This window comes from Rhinatrema bivittatum, chromosome 1 (assembly GCF_901001135.1).
Source record: "Rhinatrema bivittatum chromosome 1, aRhiBiv1.1, whole genome shotgun sequence".
In the NCBI taxonomy this organism is placed as follows: domain Eukaryota; kingdom Metazoa; phylum Chordata; class Amphibia; order Gymnophiona; family Rhinatrematidae; genus Rhinatrema; species Rhinatrema bivittatum.
Window position 1 is genome coordinate 253,948,298 of NC_042615.1, and position 17,346 is coordinate 253,965,643.

The following is a 17,346-nucleotide window of genomic DNA, read 5'->3' on the forward strand; positions in this document are numbered from 1 at the left end:
AATCACTAAATCTCTAAATGCTTAAGTATTAGCCAGGTCTTCACTAGCTTACAAAAATAGATTATGTTTTGGCAAAAACACCTACTTCAGAGAAACTTTGAAAATGTCAATAAAATTTTACCAAAATCCAGAGGCTGGGTTCTCGCTAAAATCTGAATGCTATCAGGTCCCGCGAGGCTGTAGAGATACTGTGCATCCAAACTGCGGTTTGTGGCCGATAGAGGGGACAGATGGGTCATGAGACACTGTACTCTTTCAACTGGCTGGAAGGGGTAGAGGGGAGAGGATTGTGCAATACACAGATGGGGGAAGCACTGCTTTAAGTGAAGAGACTGCAATCTCGTATATGAAAATGAGTAAAGATGCATCGTTAATACTGTAGACGTGACTATATGTGAATGTTGGAAACCAAAGTATTTTTGTTATTGAAATAGCATCTTGATTTTTTTCCCCCCGCAGATGACCATTCTAGACTTCACCTGTCACCTATTGAAGGGGTTCCAGATTCTGACTACATCAATGCCTCCTTTATTAATGTAAGTTCCAAAGTCTACTCGAGCACCATGCCACTTGTAAGGTGATCTGAACTGAGCTATATCTAAATAAAATCCCCATTTGTAATAGGAGCGCAGTATGTCAGCATCCCTGGAGGGCTCAGTCAAGACAGCTCTTGCATCTCAGCAGTGTGCTGAGACACCTGTACAGTGGATTTGCAGGATGTAATTTCTGTGCAGGCTTGATATGAATTTTCCCTCAGGTGACTTCTATAAAATGCCTTTCCTCAAATTTGCAAATTTGTTTGAAGAGATTATACAGGGTCTATGTTTTAGGCACGCATAGCGCCTTATTGCCATTATAAAATACAGTCAACCTCAATTTTAGTCCTATTTTTCCCAGCTTCCATTGGTCAATTCAGTGGCCCTTTGCTGATGTGAGCATGTTGTTTGCACCCTCTTTGTAATAGGGCCTTGTGAGGAGTATGGAGCTGAACCTGTGACTGAGATTAGATTTCCTGGAATGACAACTTGGGGTTCCTCTTATCTAAGTTCCTAGGGCCTTATCGCGTGCGATAACGCCTTAACTCGCACCATAAATACCGTATCGCAAAATGCGTATGCAAATTTAAAATTAGTATTCGAGAGGGAGGAGTTTGGGCAGAGTAAATGGAAATGAGGGTCGGTTAGCGTGGCCTGCGATAGAGTAACGCACAGCAATGCAGGTTTTAACGTCGGAAATCACCTTTTTCCTGCGCGTTGTGCCTACGCTAGCTGTACGTTAGCAGCCGAAACGGGCTTTTATTACAAATGCTGGTTCGGGAGGAGAGAGGGAAGGGGGGAAAGGGAGGAGAGAGAGAGAGAGACTTTGTGGAGGCTCACATCTAAGTTAACATTTTATACCACTGGAAGAGGGGGCATTATGAACTTGGAGTGAGGCTTAGGGGGGTTGGGTAGGTTTTGGGGAGCTGTTTTTACATGCACAGTCATAGGTACGAACCGCACAGTTGCCATCAGTGAAAGCTAGGTAGCGAGGACATTGTACAGATCTACTGTTCTTTTTACCTTTCATCACTCCAAATCGCATAAAATCTTCACTGATGGCAACTGTGCGGTTCGTACCTATGACTGTGCATGTAAAACAGCCCCCCAAACCTCACCCCGAGTTACTAGTGTCCCCTCTTCCACTGGTATAAATAGTTAACTTATATGTGAGTCTCTCTCTGTGTCTCTGTGTCTCTGTCTCTCTCTCCTATGCGATGTGGCAGCAGGAAAATTAGCCTAACCACGCCTCCTTTTTTTTTATCGCAGGCACTATTCCCGAGATATTTATAACAATTTTATAAATCTAGCTTGTAAGTGACATTTGGTTCATGGCAGCCAAATTTAAGTTATGGCAGTGGAATTGCAGCTTCCATCACCAACACGGTTTGAAGGGAGTGTTGTTTAGACTTCTTGTGCTTTAAAACACATGCAAAGTTCTAAAGAAATTGGTGGATATAATAGGAGGTGTCTTCCTTTCCCTTTAAGAAGGCAGGATACTAGTGGCGTGACATGTGCCAGTTTATGGACAATGGATTATTTAATTCTAGACTTTAAAGTTTGGCTGCGCCTCTGAGTGGAATGCCGTTAAAGCTGATGTCAATGGGTGGGAACTCAATGTAACTTCCCGGCTGGTGATCTGAGAAATTCATGTTTTCCAAGGAGCAAGACTCCCTTTGGCTGAATAAAATTTGGCCTGTACACCTTAGAAACAAACCTGGAAGGACCCTATAATAGTTCTTCTGTTACAGAATATCTTTCCATAGGGGGAGAGTGTTTGTGGCTTTGAAAAGATGTTCTCATCAGCAAAACATTCTGATCGCAAGAGGTCTGGAATACATTGCACAAGCTTTCACTTTGGAAGAAAGATAAGACAGGGTGCCGGTGCCCTGGGGGGAGGAGGCACACAGAGTGCAAGTATCTCCTTTATCAAGGTCATTTGGGGGGGAAAGGCCCAGCTGTACAGGCTTGCTTGAGTTGTCAGCATGACGTGAAGGTCGTGCATAGCCAGCTGGACGGAAGAGTCTTTTTAACAGGAAAAGCACTAACTGCAGAAATTGGAGACAGCGTAACATTTCAAGAGAATAGCCCTAGCTTTGCTTTTTTGTTTGACATCTTAGCTTCTGGTCCTAGCTTTGATCCACTGCAAAAATAGTTTTAACATAATGGTTCTTGTTTGTACTTTTTTTTTGTGTGTGTTTTGTTATCAGAGAGGAAGGTGTTGCACAGTACATTGATTCAAGAAATCATAAAATCAAAAGATAAATCCTCTGGTTTTGGTATAAAACTGACCAGGCAGGCTGCAGATGCTTTTAACTGGGCAGGGGGGTGGTCTGGAGGTGCTGTGCCCAAGTTGAATGCGCCTGTGTTGGTTTGCCCGTGCCGATACTCTGGAAGGCTCAGGCAGGCTCTCCTATGGCTCTTGCTGTTTAGCATGCAGAGGTTGTGAAAGAGGGCAGTAGAAGAACAGTGTTAGGAACAAGAGCATTAGAATCCTGAGCATATTTTCCTCCAGGATCCTGGGGTGAGGGAGCGGAAGTAACAGCTCCCACTGGCTGCAGACAGCATGTAACGCTGCTTTGCAAAAAAAAAAAAAAAACAACGGAAGACTATTTTCCTCTGTTGAATGTTTTGCTGTTCTACTTCATTATTGAGGCCTGTAATTGATATTCCCTTTCTTCCACTTTCACTGCGAGATGAATGAAACCGAAGGCTTTACTCGGCCCACACCACTTCCTCTGAATCGTAAAGAGGCAGCAAAGCCTCAAACAGGGTCAGAGTAAAATCTAAGCAGCGTGCCGCTGTTTTCATGGGAAAGAGAGACGCACTGGGCGCCTTTCCAGCTGAGCAGCATCAGCAGCCGTGGGCTTTGCGGCAACCCTTTACAGTTGTATGTCGGGGGCCATCACGCCAGAACGTTAGCAACGAGGCAGCCTGGCTGCTGCATTCATCCATTTAGATAAAGGTCAGCTGACAGGCTGTGCCTTCCTCTAGGATGAAATACGTTTGTGACAGACTTAGAGAAGGCAACATGATAGTGCAACAAAAAGGCCTCGCATCTAACTGGTTTATTGTCCTTTTACGTCCATTCCTGAAAATAGTTTCCTTTTTATTTTAGTGCTAGTCTGTTTCTACTAAAATAGAAAAGGGTATTTATGTCTTTGTGGCAGAGAACTGCTGCGACTGCTTTTCTGAGTGCATCTGCTCCAGGCTCACTTTCAAGAGATTCTAATTAATAAAAATACTGTAAACAGGAGTTATGTGATGCAGCGTGCCCGACAAGCTGCTTAAACTTGGGCTCTGGGTGTCACCCCCTGAATTTGTCTGCTAATGACAGTGTAATTTTTGCCAGAGTTCCTAGACATCAACTTAAAGGTCAGGGGTAAGCTGGGGCACTAATATTTCTGCTCCGCGAACTTGAATAAACTGCAAAATCTCTACTTAATGAGACTGCCGTGGTGCCTGCCCCTCGACAAAATGGCCACCGGCGGAAGCAATCGCTCCAGTTCTAGCCGCTGAGAGGTCTTGAATGAGTAGATGTGACTCGGTTATTTACACTTTCGAATAATAGAAGGACTAGGGGGCATTCCATGAAGTTAGCAAGTAACACATTTAAGACTAATCGGAGAAAATTCTTTTTCACTCAATGCACAATAAAGCTCTGGAATTTGTTGCCAGAGGAGGTGGTTAGTGCAGTTAGTGTAGCTGGGTTCAAAAAAGGTTTGGATAAGTTCTTGAAGGAGAAGTCCATTAATGGCTATTAATCAATTATACTTAGGGAATAGCCACTGCTATTAATTGCATCAGTAGCATTGGATCTTCTTAGTGTTTGGGTAATTGCCAGGTTCTTGTGACCTGGTTTGGCCTCTGTTGGAAACAGGATGCTGGGCTTGATGTACCCTTGGTCTGACCCAGCTTGGCAATTTCTTATGTTCTTAAGAGAGCAGAACAGAAGGTGGTGAATGCCTTTTCTTGCTGCCAGAGTATAATTTTACCGGCTTGGGCGCTGGTTGAGATCTCAATGCTGCATCGCAATCGTAAAGCCCCCCGTGGTTTGGAGCGGCTTGAGCTGTCGGCGAGTTATGTGCTGTTCGCTGGATAGTGAAGCACAACATGGGTACATTTATCCTGCCTGAAGTGGGGCTGTGCCGATGTGCAGCCCTGGATTTTCTGCTGTGAGTGAGCGGGAGATATGCGCACCAGGGCAGCCAGGAAAGATAAAAGCCCGTTGAGTTCTGCACCTCCTAAAATGGCGACCAGCAAAGAAAATAGCACTCACATAGATCCACCATCCCTAAATGTGGAGGTGTTGACTGAGTCGGTGGTAAAAGCTTTAAATGGGAGATTTAATTCTCTTAGCACAGATTTTAGAAGTACAAAATGCCATAGCGGATATTGGTCAACGTTTTGAACAAGTGGAGGGCAGGTTGAGCGTAGCAGATGATGATTCCATAATGATGCAAGGTAAAATTCAAACTCTGCAATCCCAAGTTCAGGAGCAAGCTGATAAACTTTGAAGACTTGGAAAACAGATCCCACAGGAGTAACCTGCGGATTGTGGGGCTCCCCGAAATGCTATCAGATGGTACTTTATTGGATACCTTGGAATCATGGCTACCCAAAGCATTGGGTTTATCTGCCCTGGAGGGTACACTTAAAACTGTACGTGCGCATCGCTTGGGTGCCTTCCAGGCTAACAGGCAGAAACCCCGTGTAGTCATTATTAAGCTGCTCAACTATATGCACAAGGTTGCAGTTCTGCAAGTGTATCACTAACAAAAATGTTTGGTATTTCAGGAACACAAGATTTTGATTTTCCAGGAATTCTCTGCAAGAGTTTCTGCGAAAAGGAAAGAATTTGTTCCCATTTGTTCCACGTTGGTGAAGAGGGAGATAAGATTTGCCCTACAATATCCAGAAAATTTGAAGATCTGACATAACAATTCTTCCTTGGTGTATGAAGATGTGGATTCAGCCAGAAAGTTTCTCAATTCTCTGTCCACACAGACTCATTAATATGGTGTTCACTGGCTGTTGCATAGCTTGCTAGAGGCTGGGGTTTTTTTGTTGTTTTTTTTCTATGTTGGACTTTTGAGGTTTCTTGTGTACTTTTTTGTCCTTAGCCTTTCGTATAAAAAAGTAATTCCAAATCTCAGGGGTGTGACACCTGAACGTATCCATAGGTGTCTCAGGCTGTCTAGAAGAGGACAGGTTCTTGTAAAGTGGGAGTGGGATACGTTCCAGGAAATTCATATTTTTATCTGTCTTTTAAGGTTCATAAAAATGTTTTGGAGTTTATGGGGGAAACTAAGGGTGGGTGTGGTAACGGCTACAAGTCAAAGGGCAACTTATTTTTCTGGGAATAGTTCGTAGTATGGGATGCTTGGGACGATTGGTTTCATATTTGGGGAAGGACTGCAGCTCGTGCTGGGACAACGCAGTTTCTCCAGGCTATGTTCTCTGCTCTCTGTTTCTGAGGTGTTGGAGCTTGATTGTGCAGGGACAAGTTAAAGTAATGACCTGGAATGTTGCAGTTCTGGGATCACCAGTAAAGAGAGAAAACATTTTTATCTCATTTAAACCGCTTGAAAGGTAATCTAATCTTTTTACAAGAAACACATATGTTACCAACTGAACACGCCAAATTGCGGAAGTGGGGTATTTCACAGGTTTTTTCTGCCTCTGCCTCTACTAGGCGCTGTAGTGTGGCTATCCTCCTTCATAAGAATACCTCCTTTTGCCTGGAGCATAGCCACTCTGATCTGTCTGGATGCTATGTATTAGTTCGGGGAAAGCTATTTGGACAAGCGGTTATATTGACTTCGGTTTATGCTCCAAATCAATATAATCACCAATTTTTTGTTCAGCTGGTGACCAGTATTCTAGCTATGGGGAATGCCCCTCTGATTCTGGCAGGTGATTTAAATTGTGTTACAGATGCAACACTTGGTAAGAGTGGGAAAGCGGTAACAGCAGGTGCTCATAGCACAAAGGGGTGGGTTTTCTTGGTTTGGGAGAAGGCCAAAAGCAAATATTTGTCAGTTGTTGTTGGCTATAGATTCTAGCATTTATTCTAAACCCATAGATCCTCTAGTGGTTAGCTTCGATGCCGAAAAAGCATTTGATGGAGTATCTTGGAACTTTTTGAATTGTGTTTTATTACAGTGTGGTTTTGCAGGGCCTATATTGGAGGCGATTAACTTTTATATTCCAGCCCAACGGCGTTTATCAGTGTTAATGGTATAAATTTGATGCCCTTCTCATTGTCTCGGAGTACTAGGCAAGGTTGCCCCCGTCCTCTATCTTATTTATATTAACCTTGGAACCATTGGTCTGGAAGTTAAAATCAGATACTGGAGTATGAGGGATAGCCATAGGTACCGAATCTCTGAAAATCTTACTATTTGCTGGCGATATGTTGATGGCTTTGACAAATGCTCGAGACTCTTTACCAATTGTATTGCAAACAACTGAAATGTTTGGCAAGTTTTTGAAGCTGAAATTAAATCTCAACAAATCTGAAGGCTTGGATAATGGCGGTCATTTGCAGTCCCATTGGTTAACATTTCCGTTGACTTGGGCCAGAGTCTCTTCGGTACTTGGGTATTACTATCCACTCAAATCCTGCTCAATGGTATGCCCGAAATGTAACGCTGTAATTAATGATATTAGACGTAAGTTGGATTCCTGTTTGAATTTCCCTATTTCATTAATGGGGCAGGTGGTGCTTGTAAAAATGGCTGATAGCTAAACTTCTTTATTTAATACAAATGGCTCCATTGCTTCTGTGTTGGAAGGATTTGTGCTTGCTTTCTCAATTATTTAACAAATTCTTATGGGGGAGTCATAGACCTCGATTGTCCCTGTCTAAATTAATGGCTCCAAGAGATGAAGGGGGATTGGGGTTTTCTAATTTGAAATATTAGAACATTGCCTGTAATTTGACATCCATGGGGGAATGGGTAGGAGGGAAATCCAGATGATTCTGTTTGCTTTATGAGAAAAGCTTTGTTAAACCTTTGGATACTGCATTTGTTTTACATGCTAGAGGGGGGCAATTGCCATATCATTTTGCCCATTCGTTACTGGTACGTGCCAGTAGAGTTTCATGGAAATATGTGAGGGACCTACTGAATCTCTCTTGGGAAATTTCCCCATTGATACCGCTGGTGGGTAATGGCGACTTTATACCAGGCAATATGAATTGAAGATTTACTGAGCTTAGGGAAGGGGGATTGGGGATTATTGCTCCTTTTATTGAGACTAAGAATCTATGTATGCTTTTCCTTCTTTGGTCTCCTAAGACATGTTTCGTAATACGGGTTATTTTTACTACTTGCAGTTAAAGAACTATATAGATAAAATATTGAACCAAGGCAGGGGGCGTTACACCTCAGGCCCATTTCAAAGGCTTTGTCATTTATTCCAGAGGAGATGGGTGTCCTTATCTATACTTTATAAATACTTATTGTCTATTACCAAATATTCAACTCTGATCTTTCTTGCTACTGGCTGGAGTACAGACTGAGCATGACTTTTTTGCTTGTTTGCTTTTGTTAAATAAGGCTGCTCAAAGTATATCTTTGAGAGAGATGCAGTATTTTATTAATCACTGGGCTTATTTTTGGCCGCTTAAGGCTTTTAAGGCAGGTATCACAGTCTCTGCCACATGGGGGGAAATGTAATTCAGATGCAGCAACCTTCTTTACACTGCCTTTGCAGATGCCAGTCTAGTCAAACTTTCTGGGAATCCATAACATTTTTTTTGTCTAGTTTGGGTACTCCTATTCATGCTTGGTCCGAATCATATTGTATCTTAAGCTGCCTTCCTAAAAATGTTATGGTAAAGAAAACCCACAAAATATTTCTAAATATTGTTTTAGAGGCTAAAAAAGAGCATATAATGGGTGTGGTTGGGAAAACTCAGGCACTCTAGTGGAGTTTTGAAACTGGCAGTGATAGATCTAATGCTATTAGAATACCGTTAAGTGGATCATTCACGCCCACACTCAAATGGCTTTCGAGTCATTTGGAAACCTTTCTTTTCTTTGCTGCCAGGAGATATAAGAATTAAACTTGCGTTGACTGTTATCTGTAATGTATTTTGTTCAATTACTTACTGTTCTTGGGAGCAGAAGTAATCTCCGGTGCATGCTTCCCCCTGACAGCGTCAAATGGTCTGTCTCAGCCTGCCCCTTCCCTGCCCAGGCCTTTTTAAAGGCCTGGCACTTTGGCGCGTAACAGGGGGTTATGCGTGTGGCTGAGCCCTTCCGAAAATGCGCACAGGGCCTGGCCATGCACATAACCCCCATAATTCACACGTCCATAGCTTTTAAAATGTACTTGTAATTATTGTTTCTTTCTTTCATGAAGGATGTTATTCCATTCTAATTATATTAGTAGTACCTGCTGGATTGAAGCGGTACTAGACCTTTCTGTTGGTCACTTTTTTGTTTGTATTTGTTGAAAGTATAAAACTATTAAAGATGATTACTGTAAACATTTCCTCTATACAGAAAAAAAATAAATCTGGTATGTATGAGGAATAGTTCATGCAGGTTAATTGCCAATTATCTGAGTGGACTTTTGTGACCCTGTCCTGCTGCAGGAGAGGTGCGCATGCTTGCAGTGAAGATCTTGCCACCAAATGTGTGAGTGTTTCTAAGATAACCCACTTGTTAATACCAAATCTTGAAGCAGCTCGCTGGTTCTGATTTTTATTCTGATCCCAGGAGATGTTGGTGTTTGAAGGCTTGGAATACTGCTTCTGCTCAGAAGCTTCATTCAGTTTGAATTTACTTACATCTCAACTTTCTAATAAAACACAACTTGCAACACCTAACAATTTAAAAAGAAATTCATACAGTTGAAATTAAAACATTACATTCTAAAAAAAAAAAAAAAAAAAGTTCATACAAAGTTTAAAACATCCATATACAATAAAAACCAAATATGGCCATAGCTATATAAATAGCATAATATCCGTCTAAAAATTAACCTCATACGTCTTGATGATTTAAATTGAAATAATATAGTCCAAAATGCCATTAATAAACTTAAAACCAAAATTACAATCTTTACCACCAGTCAGATTCGCTTTTAGATGACCATCTTGGATCCACCATCAGGCAGCAACTGGGGCCAGAGAGAACCAGACCCCAGGTATGTAGCTCACCCGCGGCCAGGATCGCCAACTCATGATTTTTATTGATAGAAAAAACATTGCAATCAAAGTCTTAAACATTTTTTAAATGAAAACTACTTAATGAAAAGTTTCAACTTTTGGATCATCATACCACCCCACGGATGCTGAATCTTTTTTCATTCAGTATTTTCACCACTAAAGGACACACATAACACTGGTCTACATCAATTTTGCTGACTACATGTGATCTTTATGTATTTTAGTGTGCTGAATCCAAAAATCACATCAGTTTCCTCCAGTCACGTCCAGTTTTTACGCAAAACGCTGTCTACTCATAAACTCTTATAGCAATAACATAACATTATTATTTAGATATGCTGAATATGCAAAAAGATAATTAATGCGCAGAAAGACATGCTGAATTTCCAAGTTTCCTGCTCTTTCACATGAGAAGTTGAAAGCTGGCATATTTGATGGCCTGCAAATTAGGCTTCTAATCAAAGACAGAGAATTCCTCAATACCATGAAAACCATAGAAAAGGATGCTTGGTCTGCTTTTTCTGATGTGATTACAGACTTTCTTGGCAACTTCAGGGCCGAAGATTATAACCTTTTAGTTCAAAATTTGTTGATTGCTTTGCTTTTCAAAGACTGGGAGCAAACATGAGTGTCAAATTGCATTTCCTTGATAGCCACCTGAACTACTTCCCCTACGTAAAAACTGAGCACTCTGTTTCCTTGTTCAAACTGAGTGGTGAAATAGTACGGAGATGGAAAATCCATCTTTGTGCATGAGTTTATTCACATGATCGCCTCCCCTCCAATGTGCCGGTACAGTTTCCAAAATTGTCCATTTTATATCCTCAAAATCATGCTGAAATTCTAGAAAATGAGACAAGAGGGGCTTCTATTTTTTTGGTCTTAAGGCAGCTTTTATGTTCTGTAAGGTGAGTTTTGAACATGCATTTAGTCATAACATATCTCAAAGGACATTGGCAAATGATCATGTACACAACAAAAGTGGATTTTGCACAATGCTTGCAATGGCAGCGGTATCTCTCCATCTGTTGGTGACAAGATGTTGTTTGCGACCAGTCTCAGCTGACAAAAAGAACAATTATGTCAACAATCAATATCTGCAGAAGGCAGACTGGGAGTATAATAGCTAGAGTGTACAATTTGTTTGGTCTTTAATATTGTGACTCCTAGAGAAAGCAAACCTTGGGATGGATTCAAATATTGGGTGCATTTTCTGCAGGATGTTTTCTGATGGCTTGGCAGATAGGAGCTGATGCTGTCGAATGTCTCAAAACAAAGGTCTGCTGATTTGAATCCCTGTTTGAATGTTGTTTGTTTGTTTTTCTAAAGTGATCTCAGTTGCTATACAGGGCTCTGTGATATGCTGATTTGACACATGATAGAGGATAGCCTCTGTTGAGAAATCGTTCTGCCATATGTTTTGCCTGAATCTTAAAATCATCATGATCTGAACATATTCGGCGTTGTTGAAGAAACTGTCCAACAGTGACCCTCCATCCACCTCCATCTTTAAAAAATTTGCTTGAAAAAATAATAAAAATATATATTGGTGAAGTAAATATAAAAATACAAAAAATAAAGAAAAAAATTGGCATCCCATAGAGATAGCTTTATGGATAATTCAAGAATAAGGGGGTTGAATGGGTACATTGTAGTATAAAGTGGGACAGCCCCTTTGAGTGGAGATTTAATACAATTGTTTGTACAAAACTGTTGGTGACATCTGGGGTCATGGCTGCCCCCATGGCAGTTCCTCAAATTTGAGGATATTTGCCATTGAAGGAAAAATAATTCTTACTCAAAGCCAGAGATAATAGTTGGATAATATATGGTGTAGGCACCCTTTGAGGTAGTGGAAGTTGAGATAACGGTAATCACATGATCTTGTGGGATGACAAGGATTCAATGTACATGCAATACTCTCCTCACCAGTAAAGAACAAATCGAGAGCCCCTGAGGCAGTCTTTGCGAATCATGATATCATGTCAGGCTAATTCGAAATTACTGAAGGGGAAGTATTTTCTTTTCTTTTATAAGCATTTAAAAAATGTCAAAATAATTTTGTTTCCCAAAAAAAGAAACTTACCTTGGAGAACCTGGGATTATATGTGACTTTTAGCCGTGAAAATATTGAATGAAATAAGATTCAACACCTGCAGGGTTGGTCCAACCCTGCAGGGTTGGTCCAAAAATTGAAATTTTAAAGATATTCTCTGTACTACAATATTTTTCATTAAAAGTAGTTTTCATGTGAACATTTTTTAAGACTTTGGTTGCAACGTTTTTTGCTATAACTGTTTCATTTGCATTCTTATTTGGACTTTTTTTGCGAGAATTTTGATAACCATACTTTTTTTCTGGAGGCAGTGTTTGTGTGAGGCCAATTGTACTGTGTTAAGTAAGATTCACCCCTCCATGCACTGAAAGACAGTTCCTGACTCCTGAGCATTGCAGCCACGCAGAGGCTGAACCCCTGGAACTGGACACACAGGCCCATTGCTCAAGGCGTTTTACATTTTTTATAATGACATGAAATCATTTTTAAGGATGTACCATTTTTGGTTTGTTAATTAATTTTTATTTTTAACTGATTTGGTAAATTAACTGCAAACCCTGCCTGTGGGTGCCATGTTTGAACCCAAGAAGAGCAGCAGCACCTCAGCTAGGGTTGCACCTGGTTCTATGTTACAAGGGACGGGTTAATCCAGTCCTGGTTTTACCCCACTGCATGCAGGGACTTGTAGTTCTGATTGTCCTATTGATTTACCCAAGAAAATCAGAACTACAGGTTGCTGTATGCAGTAGGGTAAAACCAAGACTGGATAGCTTGTATTTTATGACCTGGAGTCAGGTGGCAACCTTAACCTCGGTGGAAGTGCTGCTGCTTTTTTTTTGGATGCTCTTCATTCGCTGGCATCCACCCTTCTATGCTGTGTGTGTCTGTGCTCAGTATGGCTTTTGCTCTTTCATGCAGCTAATGGCAGCTTTTTCCTCCTCATCACCATCACTCTCATCGCTGTTTGTTTATGACATGTCTTTCCACTAAGAGAGTTCATACAATCTGTTAAGAAATAATCAGATATGATCCAATGAGGCAGGAATTGGTGCGGTTCATTGACATTTAGATGTAGGATCACTGAGGAGGAGGAGTTTCAGCGTGTCTCAGTAGAGAAGGTGAAGAGCTAGAGCAGGCTGGAGTTGGGATTAAGTATTCTCTGTGGCCTTCCCAAAGTCTGAATCCACTGCACGAAAAAGAAAAACCTCAAAAATACGAACCTTGGGAAAAGCTGGGAACGTGTCTGTGATTAAAAGACGCACACATTTTACTCTAAACAAAACCTAAATACAAATCTAAGAATAAAAGAAATGCAATCTGTTTGGATACAAAAGAGGGGGGTGATGTAGGAATGAGGACTCCATAGAGCAGAGAAAGCAAGGAAGCTGATGCCTCTAACGGATCTAGCCAGTGTACTGCGAGGGAGGGGGGCCTGTGACAGCGAGCTAAGAATTAAAGAACTACGGATGCCAAAGCTTGCAGCTGGTTCTGCACCAGGAAGCGTGCTGCAGAAACGAAGTGCCTCCCAAGAGCTCAAACAGTTGGAGGACACCACAGCATGCTAGAATTGTACTTGGAAAACACATTTCGTCCCAAAAGAAAAAACAAATAAAAACAGTTGCTTTGTGTAAGGTAAGCAAACTACCTCGCCAACTGATGCTGGACTACACTGCTTTCAGGAAATGTCTGCCTCTGGGAATTGCAACCATCAACCTCTCGATGTAAAGGCTGCAAATCCAAACTGCCGGCTGTGGGGGTCGCAAGTGGCTTAATATTTACCGCGTGCCAGTGGCCACCTGCTGTCTCATCTTGGCCTGAGGTCCATCTCTTACCCCACTAGATTATGCAGCAAAACCATATTGTTCCCTGTCTTCTCCGGGTGCACTCTGTGCAGATCTGTCTTGTGGTAGTGACCGAGAGGATGCTTTGTGCTTGTTGTTTATGGGGTTCCTGACATGGCTTTAGAGGGGAGCATGCGGTGTTAGCAGTAAAGGGTATTGGAAGATCAACCTGTACTGCTATCCTGGTCTTGTTCTGTGCATTCTGAACTCTTGTATTTCTCTTTGCAGGGGTACCAAGAGAAAAACAAGTTTATTGCTGCACAAGGTAAAGTTCCTTGGCTGTCCTCACGACAGCGTCACTTAGCTTTTGCTAGAGCTAGCCAGATTGCATTGCAGGGTGGTGAAACAGAAGTATTACTCACTGGAGATGCAGCTGTTGCCTTTCCTTTATAATCAGAAAAATGGCTAAATACTGAGAGAGAGCACATTGATCAATTTCTTCTGCCCTTGCTTCAAAAGCAGAAAAATGGGCGCACGCACAGAGCTCTTGCTTGCCGGTATGTGGTGCAGGCCGGCTTCCTATGCTGGATCTAGGGATGCTGAGGGTGTAGTGACACCTCTGGCGCCTGAGGTACTAGTATACTGGCTTCCATTAGGCAGTCATCTGAAGACTGGACGTGACTCTACTCTTCTTTCACCCTAATCGACTGGATCCAAAAGGAGCATGCTGTAGCTCCACTTAAGTTCCAGCACCACTGTCCTCAATCAGTACCGATGTGAATGTCTCTCTCTCCTCCAGTCGCTGACCTCAGCATGAGCTCGGCTCTTCCCTGGCCCAGCATGGGCGGGCACCTCCCCCTGCGCTGACAGCCGCCTTCATAATTCCCTCTTCAGTGACTTTTGAAAACAGCATTTCACTGCCACCTAGATTAAAAAATCTGAAATGCAGCTCAGTGCATTTTACTAATACAAAAGCATTAAACTATGTATCTGTATTTTATAATGAAGTTATTAATGTAAACCGCTATGAAAGTACTGAACACAATGGCGGCTAATCAGATGAGCAGGTAGAGGTCGATATTCAAAAGCCATTTAGTCGGGTAACTGAAAAGTTATCTGTCTAAATGGCTAACCGGCGATATTAAAAGCGGTATGTGGCTAAATTCTAGCTGATTAAGTCAGGGGCGATCTAGGGTTCAGGCAGGAGGTATTTCAGAGAAGAGCAGAGTTAGCCGCTTAACTTATGCGGCTAACTCTGGTCGCACCGTAGGGCTGTCCTGAAGTTAGCCGCATAAACACATGCGGCTAACTTTAAGATAGCTGGGTGTATTCAGCAGTGCAACTGTGCCACTGAATATACCCTGCTGGTTAGCCAGATGTGTTTATCCGGCTACCTAGAAGAGCCTCTCAGTGGCTGAATTTTGGCCTCATAATTAATGTGGCACTAACAATTACAGTTCTGAGCAGATTTGAAAGTGAGGCTTCCTGTGCCGTTGCATTGATTTCAAGTGTTTCAAAAAACTCAGCTCTCAGAATCAATCACTGTGACATGCTGAGGCCAGTGCAGGAATCAGGCCCTGTCACTAAAAGGATATTTTGAATGGCTTTTAAGCTAACTTTAGGAAAGAGAGCATTTATAGACTAGATCTAAATAAGCACTGTTAACATTTATTCTCCTGGCCTTCCCCACCCCCTAATCCTAGATAGTGTGCCCAGCAGCTATTGCTCACCTGGAGCCAGCCCCTCAGCACCACTCTTTGTGGCTGGCGGGGGGAAGAGGAGGTCACTGCAGTAATGCCAGACACCTTCTTTCCCAGAATCAAATGCTTCACCTCCATGCTGTGCCCAAACCCTCTATCTCCTACCAACCCCCCCCCCCCCCCCCAAAATGACAGCGAACGTGAGCTCGAGCCCACTGAGCAGCAGCAGTACGGCCTGCGCCATGCAGCCTTGCCCCACAGCGTTACCATTTCATGCACTGTTTGTTTGTTTATCTCTTGTCCTGGAACTGTTGCGTGGAATACATTTTTTTTTTTCCTTCCACACAGCACATCTAATGTTTTGGTTTTCTACCGTCTTAGGACCAAAAGAAGAAACTGTAAATGATTTCTGGAGGATGATCTGGGAGCAAAATACAGCGACAATTGTCATGGTCACCAACCTGAAAGAGAGGAAAGAGGTGAAGGCTATGGAGGGTTGTGTAAGAAGCTTCCCAAGCCGCTTGTAACCTTATTTTGTTTGGGTTTTCTTGATTTGCAAGAAATTGGTAGCTCAAGCCTGGGTGCCGACTGCTCATATTCATTTTACCAGAAGTGCGCTTACATGGGGGTCTTGAATAATACTGTAGCTACCAAAGGGGCTCTGTTTTCTAAGCATTTTTCCCAGGAACATATACTGGGAGAAGGCCTTTAGTAAATGTGCACCAAAGTCATTTATGGTATAATGAATCTTGCAGGAAGAAAGGTTCAGGCTGAAATATTTTATTTTTTATTCTGCCTTTTTTTGGCACTTCAGAGTGGCTCACATTCAGGTACCTCAGGTATTTCTCTGTCCCCCCAGAGGGCTTATAATCTGAGGGCCTGATTTCATCAAGGCATTTTCCCATAGACACAGAATTAGTGAATCAGGTCCTAAATTTGTATCTGAGGCAATGGAGGGTAAAGTGACTTACCCAAGGTCACAATTTCATGAATGAAAAGAAATGTGGATGAGGTAATACAACAGCAAAAATAGCCAAAAGACGAGGCTGAGAATACCCCACTCTGCTTTCCTCTCTATGCTTTAGAAGACAGTAGAATTCTTCAGGTGCCTCACTTCTGGTTTACTAATTCCATGTAATGTGGGGGAGCAGAAAGCTTCCACCTTTTTACTGGAAAATGTATATGACACCCTAATGCTGTACAATAAATTTCATATGGACACAGTGAGTCCCCCTGCCTCAGAGAGCTTAGAATCTAAAAGGGTTTGTAAAGCAATAGGAGATTCGGAAGGCTATGAAAAGCCTTTTCTATGGGTAAAATAGTGTTTTATCTGGGGAAATTGGGGCTTTGATTATATTGCTCAGGCTGTGCGCCGGTAAATGCACCATCAATGTTCATAAATGCATGAACTTTTTACCCACAGATAGCAGAGGTGGTCCCGGGGGTGAGGAGAAAGTGAATCACTGAGCCACGCGCATCTGTTAACCTATATGATAGCTTGTTGGGTTGACCAGCATCCACTCGAGACCTGCTACCCTTCAGTTCTCAGTCAGCCATATTTTGTAAAGTGGACATTTTCAGCTAAATTTGAATGATAATGCACAAAACTCTATTGCAAGCTAAAGCTGCCCAAGCCCCCATATTCGCTTGTATATGGGCTCATGAATTTTTACTCCTGTATTTTATAACCCCGTATATGATATATGCAGTTTATAAAATAAACAGAAATGTACCCTGCAACATGCACGTGCTTGTAGATAAAAAACTGCACAAATACATTTTGCACGTATCCGGATAAGTTCCGATTTATCCAGATAAGTAGCGGCAAGAAGCCGGATAAGTCTTAATGCTGCTTATCCAGATAAATAGCACTATTTATTTGACTTACGCATCTATCTTACTTATTCAGATAAGTAACTGTATTTGAGACATATCCATCTATCTGATTTAACCAGGAAAGCCCCTACTTAGCCAAATAAATCAAAATGGATCTGGATAAGTAGCGCACAACTGCTATACTCGACGTATAACTTAAAAAATATACGCGTGGAGATTTTACTTGCGCAAGTCAGGTTTTCTAACATGCGTG

General features: G+C 42.0%; 1 protein-coding gene across 6 annotated transcripts in view; it reads left to right on the plus strand.

Annotated features, from left to right (window-relative positions):
- The window catches only part of PTPRA (protein tyrosine phosphatase receptor type A), a 435,489-nt gene that overhangs the window by 351,317 nt on the left and 66,826 nt on the right, over positions 1–17,346 (plus strand). For all 6 annotated transcript variants that reach the window (XM_029593639.1, XM_029593630.1, XM_029593649.1 and 3 more), the window contains 3 exons: positions 460–536; positions 13,846–13,882; positions 15,639–15,736. In XM_029593639.1, coding sequence (XP_029449499.1) covers positions 460–536; positions 13,846–13,882; positions 15,639–15,736 — 212 coding nt within the window. The remainder of the gene's footprint in view (positions 1–459; positions 537–13,845; positions 13,883–15,638; positions 15,737–17,346) is intronic.